This window comes from Schistocerca nitens, chromosome 6, assembly GCF_023898315.1.
Source record: "Schistocerca nitens isolate TAMUIC-IGC-003100 chromosome 6, iqSchNite1.1, whole genome shotgun sequence".
Lineage (NCBI taxonomy): Eukaryota > Metazoa > Arthropoda > Insecta > Orthoptera > Acrididae > Schistocerca > Schistocerca nitens.
The window spans coordinates 117,588,278-117,602,821 of NC_064619.1; the positions used below are offsets into that span (position 1 = coordinate 117,588,278).

The following is a 14,544-nucleotide window of genomic DNA, read 5'->3' on the forward strand; positions in this document are numbered from 1 at the left end:
CGTGTTGTCTGCAGTTCAACCATGCCTAGACGGTCAATACCGCGATTCGATCACGTCCGCATTGTTTCTTTGTGCCAGGAAGGGCTCTCAACAAGGGAGGATCCCAGGCGTCTCGGAGTGAACCAAAGTAGTTATGTTCGGACATGGAGGAGATACAGAGGGAGACAGGAACTGTCGGTGACATGACTCGATCAGCCCGTCCAAGGACTATTACTGCAGTGGATGACCGCTACCTAGTGATTAAGGCTCGGAGAAACTCTGGCAGCAGCGCCACCATCTTGAATAATACTTTTCGTGCAGCCACAGGACGTCGTGTTACGACTCAAACTGTGCGCAATAGGCTGCATGATGCGCTGCTTCACTCCCGACGTCCATGGCGAGGTCCATCTTTGCAACCAGGACACCATGCAGCGCGGTACAGATGGTCCCAAAAACATTCCGAATGGACCGCTCAGGACTGGCATCACGTTCCCTTCACCGATGAGTGTTGCATATGCCTTCAACCAGAAAATCGTCGGAGACGTGTTTGGAGGCAACCCGGTCAGGCTGAACGCCTTAGACACACTGCCCAGTGAGTGCAGCATAGTGGAGGTTCCCTGCTGTTTTGGGGTGGCATTATGTGTGGCCGACGTACGCCGCTGGTGGTCCTGGAAGAAACCGTAATGGCTGTACGCTACGTGAATGCCATCCTCCGATCGATAGTGCAACCATATCGGCAGTATACTGGCGAGGCATTCGTCTTCATGGACGACAATTCGCGCCCCCATCCTGAACGTCTTGTGAACGACTTCCTTCAAGATAGCGACTGCGTTCGACTAGAGTGGCCAGCATGTTCTCCAGACAAGAACCCTCCCGGACATGCCTGGGATAGATTGTAAAGGACTGTTTATTGACGACGTGACCCACCAAACACTCTGAGGGATCTACCCAGAATCGCCGTTGAGGAGTGGGACAATCTGGACCAACAGTGCCTTGATGAACTTGTGTATAGTAAACCACGACGAATACAGGCATGCATCAATGCAAGAAGACGCGGTACTGGGTATTAGAGGTACCGGTGTGTACAGTAACCTGGACCACGACCTCTGAAGGCCTCGCTGTATGGTGGTACAACATGCAATGTGTGGTTTTCAGGAGTAATAAAAAGGTCGGAAATGATGTTTATGTTGATCTCTATTCCAATTTTCTGTACGGGTTCCGGAACTCTCGGAACCGAGGTGATGAAAAACTTTTTCGATGTGTGTTTTTGTTTGGGTCAGCTAGTCTAACAGTTGACTTACTGTGTTAAGCCATTAACGTAAGATTATATCTGTTAATGAGGAGACAAAAACAGCGTCTTCAATTTTTAAATTTGGTCAACAATTACACGAAATACTGAAAGCTAAATTTTTGTTGCCACTGGAAGTCGTTAGACAGAGCACCGTTTAGCCGTTTGGTTATACAGATGGTGGCTGGTGGTCAGGAGGAGCCGTGACTTCGGGACTGGTTCCTCATTGGCGGAGTTTTCATGGTGGGGCTGGAAGAAGAAGCCCCTGCCACCGACTGGGACTGCACGCCATGGCTTGTTCGCCGGCGTTCCTGGAAGGGGGACGTCAGAATGGGCGCCCGCCGCTCTTCCTCGCTGTGCAGTGAGTCACGGCTGCAGTACTGCTTCGGCAGTAGCCGCGGGCGTACGCAGCATGCTGGAGGACGGCCGCCTCTGCGGCTTCAGCGGCACGTCGCTGTTGGTGTTGCTCGTTCTGTTCTGCCTGCAGCCTGCGGGCGTCGCCTGTCGTAAGTCGATGCAGCGTGGCAGCCTGTGTGTGTGTGTGTGTGTGTGTTAGGAGGGGGAGAGAGCCATAGAGAGACTGGGGGAGTATAAAAAACGTGTTCACGAACATTAGTTGGCGTATTTTTCATGAGTAGTGTACATGCAAGTCGCTTGCTGTTACATCAGCAACTGACAGTTTAAGTCCATGGTTAGCACAGTGACAAACGAAAATATGTCGAAAATACTTTTTCATTAATTTTAACAACTCATTTTGCTGCCCATCATCACTGGTACGCCATCTGTTGCAACTGGAATAATATTTTCCTTCAGGCACTCATTAAAAAATTCCATGCGTTCCAAACAATTTAGAAGTTGTTACAAATACCTTCAGCAGCAGAAGTATTTGCCTCAGCTATATCAATAAGAATATTTGTGGGCTTTCCATGTCAGGGAGTTTAGTTCTAGAATAATTACTTAAAGATGATAACTGGCTAATTGTTGTGCTCTCAGTTATTAATGGTAGCTATGATCCTGTCTCAATAATTGTTTCAATCACTGTGTTTTTCATTTATTGTGTAATATGATTAATAAAGTTAGTACATGCATTTCCACAATGTCAAATGTGGCCGATGGCAACTCCGTTAGATTGTTGCATGTGAGTAATGGTCTCAAAGTTATTGAAAGGTTGATTCTCAAAACCAGTGCGAAATATATTTCCTGCCGCCTTCTGTTCATTTTGAAACACGTTAGTGGAAAACACTTTCTAAAGTCTTCGCTGTACCAAAAAAACTTATATAGTTGGTTAGCATCTTGACGAGCGGAACTTCGTGTTTACATATCTTTTCCGCAAAATGCCATCTCTTCGTTTCTTGCACCACCCGAACATGACACATTCGGTAGCCCAAGACTGTGCAATGTTCATATCTTGTTTATTTCTTTCTACGACCATATTTTCCAGTCCTTTCAAATTTTGCGACCACGTTCTTTTGTATGAAACGATTGATCAACCACTTGTTTCACAAAATCCCATTTCTTGATCCAAAGTCCCACATTCTGGACGATCATTTGGTTTGCTAGCGAACACATGTTCATTCATTGTATTTTCACACGTGGGTTCAGTATTCACGTTTACGTTTCCACTTTTGTCACCCACCGACAACAAAGTTCCCGACTTCTCTCTCTCTCGCACAACAGTTATTGGTAAGTTTTAGCTTTCTAGATGTATGACAACAAATAAAATTGATTATTATTTTCCTGCTTATCGTACCTTAACCTCTAAGCTACCCTGTAACGAAAAGCAGGATACGTTGTACAGTCACGCACGCAGCCAACAAGAAGGGAATAGTTACAGTAAGTGAAGAACCCAGTATGACATGTCCCATGTCTCCGCTCACTTCGATGGAAACTTCACCAAGGAGAAAAAAAAGCACACCTGTAGGATATTAGGTCCAGCGTTCGATCCCGCGCAAAATTTTGGGCCATAATTCTGACAGTACGGAGTTATGACCTTCTCAAAGTACAGCTTTTGAACTTGCGCGCGCACCGTTTATCCGTCATTCGCTCCGCGCCACTGCCGCCGGCCAATGCCCGAGCGCCAAGTACTGTATAGCGGAGTGACAACCAGGGACCTCCTATTAGCGGGATGTTGAAGGCGGGGGTAGAGGAGTGGGGACGTGGACACGTCTGCCGAACCAAACGTGTTATGAAATCTCGTTCGCGGACACATGGTATTCTAAGCGAAAAATATGTAATTAATGCGAGTATGCTGTATGGTATGTCAACCTCACGAATATTTACGTTCAGTATTATTTACAGCATTCTCGCGTTGACATTCTGCAGCTATATATGCGCATTAAAAGCAAATCAGTAAACCTAAGCAATAAAAATTGTTGTGAAATGAAGTTAATTATTTTCGATTTACAGTTTAATCACGCCAGTCACGTTGACGAATAGCACAACTCCTGAGTGTGTACTTCACGCTGACATTGTCAGCTTTAAAATCCAAACAAAATAACGGATTAAAAGCCGCGCAATTTGACACAGTGAGCAAAACATGTTACCGTCGTCAAAACAGTATTTCACAAAACTTTCACTCAGTCTGCTCTGCAGCACTTCGCACTCTAGAGGCTGCAACAGGGAGGACAGAAATTTACAAGTCGTACATTCGGAAGGTCGTAAGTGCGTATTGTCAGAATAAGTGTCCCAAATTTTTGCGCGTTATCGATTTCTGGTGCTATTATCCTGTAAGTGTGCCCTTTTCCCCTTAAAAAATGAGATCGAGCTGATAATATTTCCGTGTTAGAGAACTAGAAAGCAGACTCACTCACTGGTTGCCTAGTGATCCAATTGTAGCGAATGGACGCCTGCTCCTTCGAAACGTTAGATTGTACTGGAGCTTTCGTATTGCTGTTATCAACATCAAAAAATGAATTAAATGCTATTTACAAACGTAAGATAAATTGTTGGCAACCTTTTAAGTTCTCCAACATCGTAAAGAACCTACTTTGCAGATAGAAAAGCTTAGGGACACGCTTCCTGCAGCGTTGCCGCAGAAAAATAGCATTGTTGAACAGCACTGATGAGCATCACCGCAGAACGTTGATGTACGTTGAACTCTGCAGGTCTTTATGCATCATCGGATGTTAAAAGTCTGATACTGGTGACGTTTATATAGTGATGAGCGAAAAACATTATGACCAACTGCTTAACAGCTTGTTTTTGCATCTTTGGAAAGAAATACATCACAGATTCTGAGTATCGGGGATCCGACAGTTTGTTGCTAGGTTTGTGGAGGTATCTGGCACTAGATGTCTACGCACACGTCATGTAATTCGTATAAATAACGGGCCGCTGACTCACGTACGTGGTGATCGCGCCCGATAGTGACCCAAATGTGTTCCGTAGGATTTACATCACTCGAATCTTGTTGTCGAGACATCATCGCCGGTCCACTATAATGCTCCTCAACCCACTGTGGCAAGGTTCTGGCTCCGGGACACGGACAATTATACAACTGAATGATGACCTAGCCGTCGGGGAAGACATCAAGCATGAAGGGATGCAGATGGTTCGCAGCTGTCAGCATGTCTTCGATTGCTACCAGAAGTCGCATCCAAGCGCAGGAGAATCTTTGCTGAAGCAGAATACTGCTCTCACCAGCCTGCGTCCGTGGCACGCTGCACTTTTTCGAGCCGCCGTCCACCTCGATTAAGACGTTTGTGGAAACGACCAGCGACTTAGTGTAGCAAAAACCTGATTCGTCCGAAGAGGCGACAAGTTTCCATTGAACGACAGTCGAATCCCGATGGTCACGTGCCCACTGCAATCGTAATTGACGATGTCGTTGGCTCAACATGTAAACACGTAGGGATGGTCTGCGGCGGAGCTCCATGTTCAACTATGTACGGTGAACGGTGTGCTCCGAAATACTTGTGCGTGGGCCAGCATTGTGCTCTTTCTGAATAGATGCTACAGACCACCATCTTTCCTAGTTTCCAGAGCAGATAAGCCTCCGAACTCCGCATTCTGTGAAGAGCTGTGGGGACGTCCAGTCATCTAGGCATGGTGGTAGTTTTGCTCTCCTTCTACATCTTTCCGTTGGTGCTCACGACAGTAGCACATGAGTGTTCTACCAGCTTCGCCATTTTCGATATACCCGTTCACAGGCTCTGCGTAATAACAATATGCCCTTTGTCAAAGTCACTTATCTACATCTACATCTACATGGATATTCTGCAAATCACATTTAAGTGCCTGGCAGAGGGTTCATCGAACCACCTTCACAATTCTCCATTAATCCAATCTCGCAGCGCGCGGAAAGAATGAACACCTATATCTTTCCGTACGAGCTCTGATTTCCCTTATTTTATCTTGCTGATCGTTCCTCCCTATATAGGTCTGTGTCAACAAAATATTTTAGTATTTGGAGGAGAATGTTGGTGATTGGAATTTCCAAAACGCCTTTCTTTTAATGATTTCCAGTCCAAATCCTGTATCATTTCTGTGACACTCTCTCCCATATTTTGCGATAACACAAAACGTGCTGCCTTTCTTTGACGTTTTTTCGATGTACCCCGTCAGTCCTATCTGGTAAGGATCCCACACTGACCAGCAGTATTCTAAAAGAGGATGGACAAGTGCATAGTAAGCAGTCTCTTTAGTAGGTCTGTCACATTTTCCAAGTGTCCTGCCAATAAAACGCAGTCTTTGGTTAGCCTTCCCCACAACATTTTCTATGTGTTCTTTCCAATTTAAGTTGTTTGTAATTGTAATATCCAGGTATTTAGTTGAATTTACGGCTTTTAGATTAGACTGATTTATCGTGTAACCGAAGTTTAACGAGTTCCTTTTAGTACTCATGTGGATGACCTCACACTTTTCGTTATTTAGGGTCAACTGCCACTTTTCGCACCATTCAGATATTTTTTCTAAATCGTTGTGGAGTTTGTTTTGATCTTCTGAGGACTTTATTAGTCGATAAACGACAGCATCATCTGCAAACAACCGAAGACGGCTGCTCAGATTCCTCCCAAATCGTTTACATAGATAAGGAACAGCAAAGGGCCTATAACACTACCTTGTGGAACGCCAGAAATCACTTCTGTTTTACTCGATAACATTTCGTCAATTACTAAGAACTGTGACCTCTGACAGGAAATCACAAATCCAGTCACATAACTGAGACGATATTCCATAAGCACGCAATATCACTACGAGCTGCTTGTGTGGTACAGTGTCAAAAGCCTTCCGGAAATCCAGAAATACGGAATCGATCTGCAATCTCTTGTCAATAGCACTCAACACTTCATGTGAATAAAGAACTAGTTGTGTTTCACAGGAACGATGTTTTCTAAACCCATGTTGACTGTGTATCAATAGACCGTTTTCTTCGAGATAATTCATAATGTTCCAACGCAATATATGTTCTAAATTCCTGCCGCATATCGACGTTAACGATATGGGCCTGTAATTTAGTGGATTACTCCTACTACCTTTCTTGAATATTGGTGTGACCTGTGCAACTTTACAGTCTTCGGGTACGGATCTTTCGTCGAGCGAACGGTTGTATATGATTGTTAAGTATGGCGCTAATGCATCAGCATACTCCGAAAGGAACCTAATTGGTACACAGTCTGGACCAGAAGACATGCTTTTATTAAGTGATTTAAGTTGTTTCACTACTCCGAGGATATTTACTTCTACGTTACTCGTGTTGACAGCTGTTCTCGATTCGAATTCTGGAATATTTACTTCGTCTTGTTATGTGAAGGCATTTCGGAAGGCTGTGTTTAGTAACTCTGCTTTGGCAGCACTGTCTTCGATAGTATTTCCATTGCTATCGTGCAGAGAAGGTATTGATTGTTTCTTGCCGCTAACTTACTTCACATACGGCCACAATCTCTTTGGATTTTCGGCCAGGTTTCGAGACAAAATTTCGTTGTGGAAACAGTTATAGGCATCTCGCATTGAAGTCCGCGCTAAATTTCGAGCTTCTGTAAAGGAACGCCAATCTTGGGGATTTTGCGTCTGTTTGAATTTGGCATGTTTGTTTCGTTGTTTCTGCAACAGTGTTCTAACCCGTTTTTTCTACCAAGGAGGATCAGCTCCTTCGCTTGTTAATTTATTTGGTTTAAATCTCTCAATTGCTGCCGATACTATTTCTTTGAATTTAAGCCACATCTGATCTACAGTTATATTATTAATTTGGAATGAGTGGAGATTGTCTCTCAGGAAGGCGTGAGGTGAGTTTTTATCTGCTTTTTTGAATAGGTATATTTTTCGCTTATTTTTCGGGGGTTTGGGGATTACAATACTCAGTTTCGCTACGACAACCCTGTGTTCACTAATCTCTGAATCGGTTTTGATATTCGTTATTAATTCAAGATTATTTGTTGCTAAGAGGTCAAGTGTGTTTTCACAACCGTTTACTATTCGCGTGGGCTCATGAGCTAACTGCTCGAAATGATTTTCAGAGAATGCGTTTAGCAGAATTTCGGATGATATTTTACGCATACTTCCGGAATTAAACATGTATATTCGCCAACATATCGAGGGTAAATTAAAGTCACCACCAACTATTATCGGTTACGTGTTTGAAGTCAAACTCAAGTTTTCTTTGAACCTTTCAGCAACTATATCACCTGAACTGGGAGGTCGGTAAAAGAATCCAATTATTATTTTATTCCGGTTGCCAACAGTAAGCTCTGCCCATACGAACTCGCAGGAAGTATCTACTTCAATTTCGCGACAAGTTAAACTACTTCTGACAGCAACAAACACGCCTCCGCCAACTGTGTTTAGCCTATCTTTTCGGAACACAGCTAGGTTCTTCGCAAAAATTTCGGCTGAACTTATATCCGGCTTTAGCCAGCTTTCAGTGCCTATAACGATTTGAACATCAGTGCTTTCTATTAGCGCTTGGAGCTCTGGTACTTTTCCAACACAGCTACGACAATTTACAACTGTTATACAAATGGTTCCTGTATCTATGTTCTTCCTGTGTTCAGCCTGCACCCCTTGTGAGTGAAGTCCTTCTTGTGTTTCCCCGAGACCCTCTAACCCAAAAAAACCGCCCAGTCCACGCCACACAGCCCCTGCTACCCGTGTAGGTGCCTCCTGCGTATAGTGGACACCTGACCTATTCAGCGGAATCCGAAACCCAACCACCCTTTGGCGCAAGTCGAGGAATCTGCAGCCTGCACGGTCGCAGAACCGTCCGATCCTCTGATTCAGACCCTTCACTCGGCTCTGTACCAGAGGTCCGCAATGGGTCCTGTCGACTATGCTGCAAATGGTCAGCTCTGCTTTCATCTTGCAAGCAAGACTGGCAGCCTTTACCACTTCTGTCAGCCGCTCGAAACCAGAGAGAATCTCTTCTGATCCAAAGTGACACACATCACTGGTACCGACGTGATCCACCACCTGAAGTTGGCTGCACCCTGTGCAGCGGATTTCCCCATTTGCAGCCCATATCTTCGCCAGGGTGATCCCACCTTCGTGTCTGCTCCGATTGCTTACTTTTGTTACCGCTTCACGTGCCCGAAACGCCTCCAGGTGGCATCTAACGTCGTGGTGGGCATTGGTGATAAAGTTTTGGCTCATCAGTGTATTTCGTCTAGCCCCGTTGGCTGCACTAATTCCTAGCAACTAATGGTTACTTCGTTGCAGAACAGTTTTACCAGTCAGGAGGAGGTTAACTGTCCGCAGAAGTATTCTTAAGAGTTTGCGTACAACCTCTGTGTAAAACGCGGTAGTTTTCTCCCAAGATGAGATTTCACAAAGCTGCAGATGCTACGTACGCACGCAGAGTAAATATTTCCATATTCTGGGAAGTCATTGATAAGAGGAAACATGTCTGATACGGATACTTAAAGCCGTACCTTTGGATTGTGAGAGGTGAGATAACACTCATAAAGAATTAGTTTTGAGAAAGTCTGTGTTTTCCCTGTAAGCAAACCACTCAACACGGTTTTTGTGCAATTTCGTCGGAATACTCGAAAACGGGTCTACTACGGAAAGTCTTATCGGACTGAAGTCCCCTTGAAGTGTTAGATGTCCCGGGACTTTCCCTAGTAGATATACCTTTCGTAGTGATTAACTTTAAAACTTAATACCAGACAATGAAGGATAACACGAAGAAACGACTTACAAACATTTATCTTGATTTACAAGCTTCTGGTTTTGCAGCCGAACAATGACTTCCATTTTCGTCACTCGTAATTTCGCCAACTTCCTTGGTTGTCTTTTTGCGATTTTCCGTGTGCTGAGCGTAAACCTCGGAACAGTGATCAACAGAGCACGTTGCGCTGGCAGATATGGAAAACCTCGCCCTAGAAGAGCTACTACTCACAAGGGAATCTCCCCATTGCACTCCCCTCAGATTTAGTTATAAGTTGGCACAGTGGATAGGCCTTGAAAAACTGAACACAGATCAATCGAGAAAACAGGAAGAAGTTGTGTGGAACTATGAAAAAATAAGCAAAATATACAAACTGAGTAGTCCATGCACAAGATAGGCAACATCAAGGAAAATATGAGTTCAGGAGCGCCGTGGTCCGGTGGTTAGCGTGAGTAGCTGTCGAACGACAAGTCCTTGGTTCAAGTCTTCCCTCGACTGAAAATTTTACTTTCTTTGCTTTCGCAAAGTTACGATCTGCCCGTTCTTTCATTGACGTCTCTGTTCACTGTAATAAGTTTAGTGTCTGTGTTTTGCGACGGCACCGCAAAACCGTGCGATTAGTAGACGAGAGGACGTGCCTCTCCATTGGGAAACAAAAGCATTTGATTGCAAGGTCATAGGTCAACCTATTCCTACACAGGAAAACACGTCTGATATACTACATACGACACTGTTGACGGCATGTGCGTCACATGACAGGAATATGTTGTCGACCCACCTAACTTGTACGCTTAGCAAATGGGTAGAAAGATTCTTCTACCTTGCCCGATTTAGGTTTTCTTGTAGATGTGATAATCACTCCGAAAAAAGTGATGAAAACATAAGAGTTTGTCACATAAACTGAAAATAAAAAATAAACTTTCCACTCGAAGGAAGTCTCGAACGTAGTATCTCCCGTTCCGCAGCTGCTCTCGCTAACCACGGGACCACGGCGCTCCTTAACTCCAATTGTCCTTGATGTTGCCTATCTTGCGCATAGACTACTCAGTTTGTATATTTTGCTTATTTTTTTCATAGTTCCACACAACTTCTTCCTGTTTTCTCGATTGATCTGTGTTCAGTTTTTCAAGGCCGATCCACTGTGCCAACTTATAACTAAATCTGAGGGGCGTGCGATGGGGAGGTTTCCTTGTCAGAACAACAGATCGCGCGTGCTCTACAACACGGGTTAACGTCACCTGCAAGAGGGAACAGGGATCGAAGGGGAAGAGGCCGAATCGCCTGCCTTCCATACGCTGATACCATTTCTGGGAAGATCGAAAGAATAATTCTAAAATATGATTCCAGTATATAGCAGTCCTTCTAACGAAACGGATTATTTTGTTCAAATGGTTCAAATGGCTCTGAGCACTATGGGACTTAACATCTGTGGTCATCAGTCCCCTAGAACTTAGAACTACTTAAACCTAACTAACCTAAGGACATCACACACATCCATACCCGAGGCAGGATTCGAACCTGCGACCGTAGCGGTAACGAGGTTCCAGACTGAAGCGCCTAGAACCGCACGGCCACATCGGCCGGCGATTATTTTTTTGTGTGAAGCATAATGGCGCTGCGAAAACTGGGTACACACTGCATCCTTGAGAGTGTGACTAGTCGAATGTTAGACAGTCTATAACAGCTGTCAAACAGATATGTAAAGAACACATGAAAATGTACATTAAAGGAACAAAGAGCTTTCTTTCGAAAACAGTAGCTCAGATATTGATCGCGTGTTTTTCCGTCGGCTTTTGACTGTTTAAGAGCGATGAATTCAAATTAGTTACAATGTCGGGAAAAAAATTAGTACCCCTGGAAATTTGAAATTTGCGTGTTAGTTTAATTTTCTGCATGATCAACGATAAAGCTTCAATTACCGGATCAAACATTATAAGTCTGGTTTGCTACATGCTTTGCTCTGTACGCCCAAAGATTTTTCGATGATTTTAAGCCACCATTGAATAAAATCTTCAACGTATTAAAAATGAAGCAATAATCAATTACAATAACCAGTTTTTAATCATATTCAAATGCAGCGCGTAAAATGCATCGCATTTCTACGAAAACCACTTTCATGTGCAAACGCATGATTTTTCACACTTAAAACCTGCACTATGAAATGTTCTTGCAAACGCTTCTTATAACTACCGTAAGAATATACAAGGCGTTTATAAATTAGTTATGCAAAAGTAAACTTAAATTGTAGAAAGGGTAAATAACTTACAGAAGTGTTTGATACAGCAGTGACTGGAGTTTCTTTTTAAATTTTACTCTTGTCTAACATCGTCTTTTCTCGACTTTCCCACTAGGTGGCGTGCGCGAATGAGTTAAGCGGTCATCATGGGGTCGTATAATGGTGCAGAGGGTAGGCAGCGTTGTTGGTGGTTTCATGAATCCAGATCCGCTACTACAGTTCAGAAACAATTCAGCACCATATATCGAGACCACCACCTCAGAGGCAAACTGTTATTAACTGACACAATTGTAACAACCGAAACTAACTGTGCATCAACATAGGACGCCTAGTTAGGGTCGGCCAGCAGTATCTGACACAGGTACTGAACAAGTCCGGTGGTCTTATAATCACAGGCCGGTTAAATCGACGACACGTGCCGGCTTAGAATTGAATGTGCCTAGTGTTAGTGTGTGGAAGGTATTACAGAAACGCCTGTCATTCAACCCTTACAAACTGGAACTGTCGCAAGTTTTAAGAGAAAGCGACAAAGACTGGACGTGGTGGAACAATATCCAGGCCACCACGATCACCTGATGTATATGGATGGGGTTACATTCTGGGAAACGTCGACGGCTGCGACAATGGCTAACACAAGCAGCTGCCAATCATACGTCAACACTTGCTTCAAAGCATTCGGCAGGAAACTGATCATACAGATGAAACATTTTTCGTGTTACAAAAGGTAGCCACACTGAAGATTCCTAAATAAAATTTGAAGATTTACTGCGTTTAGTGCTGTACCAAACATTTCTCTAAGTTATTTCCCTTTTTCACAATTCAAGATTGTTTTTGTGCAACTAATTTATTAACACCCTGTGTTTTTTATTATCATCCATATCACTTTATACCGTCATAGCACGTGCGATTCACGTAAAACCTGATTTTTACATCCATTTACATGTAGCTTTTGACCGCTATATCACGGCAACAAATGCAGCTTTCATAAAACAACATGACAACCATTAATTACATCTATTTTTCTACCTTCTTACAAAATTTGAACAGATTTGCACAAATCTGGAAAGCAGAAGCAGGGCGCGAGAAAAAACCTCACAAAACACGTTTTTTGCACGTAAAATCCGAATAAGGCTAGATTTTATAAGCGAGTTTTCAATTTTATTTGATTATAAACCGTTTCCGCGCATTGAATTCACATAAGAACGCATTTTAGGTGTTGCAGGTAGCTCTACTTTAAACGGTAGTGTCTTAACAACGAATAAGGACTGATGCATAAAAAATTTCGTTGTGACTTTATCGATTTATCTAGCTTCGTGTAAGTTTATAGAAGTGGAGGACCTCAAAAATCTCCCAGAAAAACGTGTTTTTTGCACTTAATATGCAAAAGAAGCAACATTTTTCAAACAGTGAAAAATTATCTTAGTTCAAGGACCGATACACCGATGGACAAAATTGAACCAATAGTCTCGCTCCAGTCGTCCGGAATTATTTAAGGATGACTGTTTTTGCACATAAAATTCCAACAGTGCACACGCAGAGGGCGCCATTAGGTGAGCATTAAAATCTTTTACAAAAACAATTAATCGATTCGTACAATTTGCCTTGGCGCCAGCTCCGGTTCGTCGTTCAAACCTTGCTTAATATACGGTAACACAGCTACTGTGTACTGTGCGACAGATGTTAGAATGGCTATACAAACGGCTGCTGGTCCAGGCTAACCAGATGGCGCTATGGTTGGCCCGCTAGATTTATTTATTTATTTATTTAACCTGGCAAGATTAGGGCCATCAGGCCCTCTCTTACATCTAACCAGGCATTCTACTTATTTTACATTCATATGTTTTAGTAGGCATGTTAAACTACATCTAGTATAAAAAGTGAAATAAACAATTTGAAAGGTACACCTGGAAAAATACATACATATAGAGTTTATATTCTTAGATCACAAGTACTGTTATAATTAGACATTATTGAAGAGACAGATTTTTAGATAGGAGTGCTGGCAGCAGGGAGTATGAGGGAGACTCATGGTGACGGGAGGAGAAGAATAGAGAGACATGATGAAACATAATTAAGGAAATACAAAAGAAAAGAAGATTGCGTGGCTAATAGAGATAGATGAAGAGGAAGGCATCTCAGGAGCAAGATAGGAGGCGCTAGCTTTGCTATTTGACGGATGAGAGGATTGGCCTTGTACATCAGTTTTGTGGAGAACTTTATCAGGATGATAGTAGGAAATGCTTCAGCTTCTTCTTAAAAGCAGCAGGAGATTGAATTTTGCGGAAGGTAAGGGGCAGTTTGTTCCAGAGGCGGACAGCGGCAACTGAGAAGGAGTTTGCAAAAGTTTTTGTTTTGTGAGTGGGCACAGTTAGGATACCAAATAAGAGTGACCTCGTGTTTCGATTATGATGACATGACAGGTTTTTAATCTCTGAAGCAAGGTACTGGGGTGCTTGCGCGACGAGGAGTCGGTGGAGTAGATATAGAGTGTGGTAGTCACGCAATTTGTCCGGCCGCAGCCACCCTAGCTCGGAGTATGAAGCACTAACATGATCATATCGGCGAATTTTGCAGGTGTAACGCACACAGGCATTCATGGTTAGCTCTAGCCGTCTTTTGTTTTCACTACTCATGCCTTGTTGAATCACATCACAATAGTGGAGGTTCGGTAGAACGAGTGCTTGCACGAGCTGGCGTTTCAAGTCCTGTGGAAATATGTTCCGAAACTTTTTGAGAGCATAGAGACAAGCAGACGTCTTTCGGCACACTGCGACTGTATTCTCCGCCCAGTTGAGATGCTCATCCAAAGTTACACCCAAGTTCTTCACTGTTTTCTGATATGGTATTGGAGTACCGTCGAGCAGAATAGGAGGTAGCCGTTCGCGGAAATCTGAACTTATTAATTTCTGATGGGCTATTAAGATTACTTGCGTCTTTTTT

At 43.4% G+C, this 14,544-nt stretch overlaps 1 protein-coding gene across 2 annotated transcripts in view; it reads left to right on the forward strand.

Moving 5' to 3' along the window:
- The first annotated feature begins 1,576 nt into the window (after positions 1-1,576).
- The window catches only part of LOC126262597 (uncharacterized), a 58,977-nt gene continuing 46,009 nt past the window's right edge, over positions 1,577-14,544 (forward strand). For both annotated transcript variants that reach the window (XM_049959339.1, XM_049959340.1), the window contains exon 1: positions 1,577-1,773. In XM_049959339.1, the coding sequence (XP_049815296.1) occupies positions 1,598-1,773 (176 nt within the window). In that variant the 5' untranslated portion in view covers positions 1,577-1,597. The remainder of the gene's footprint in view (positions 1,774-14,544) is intronic.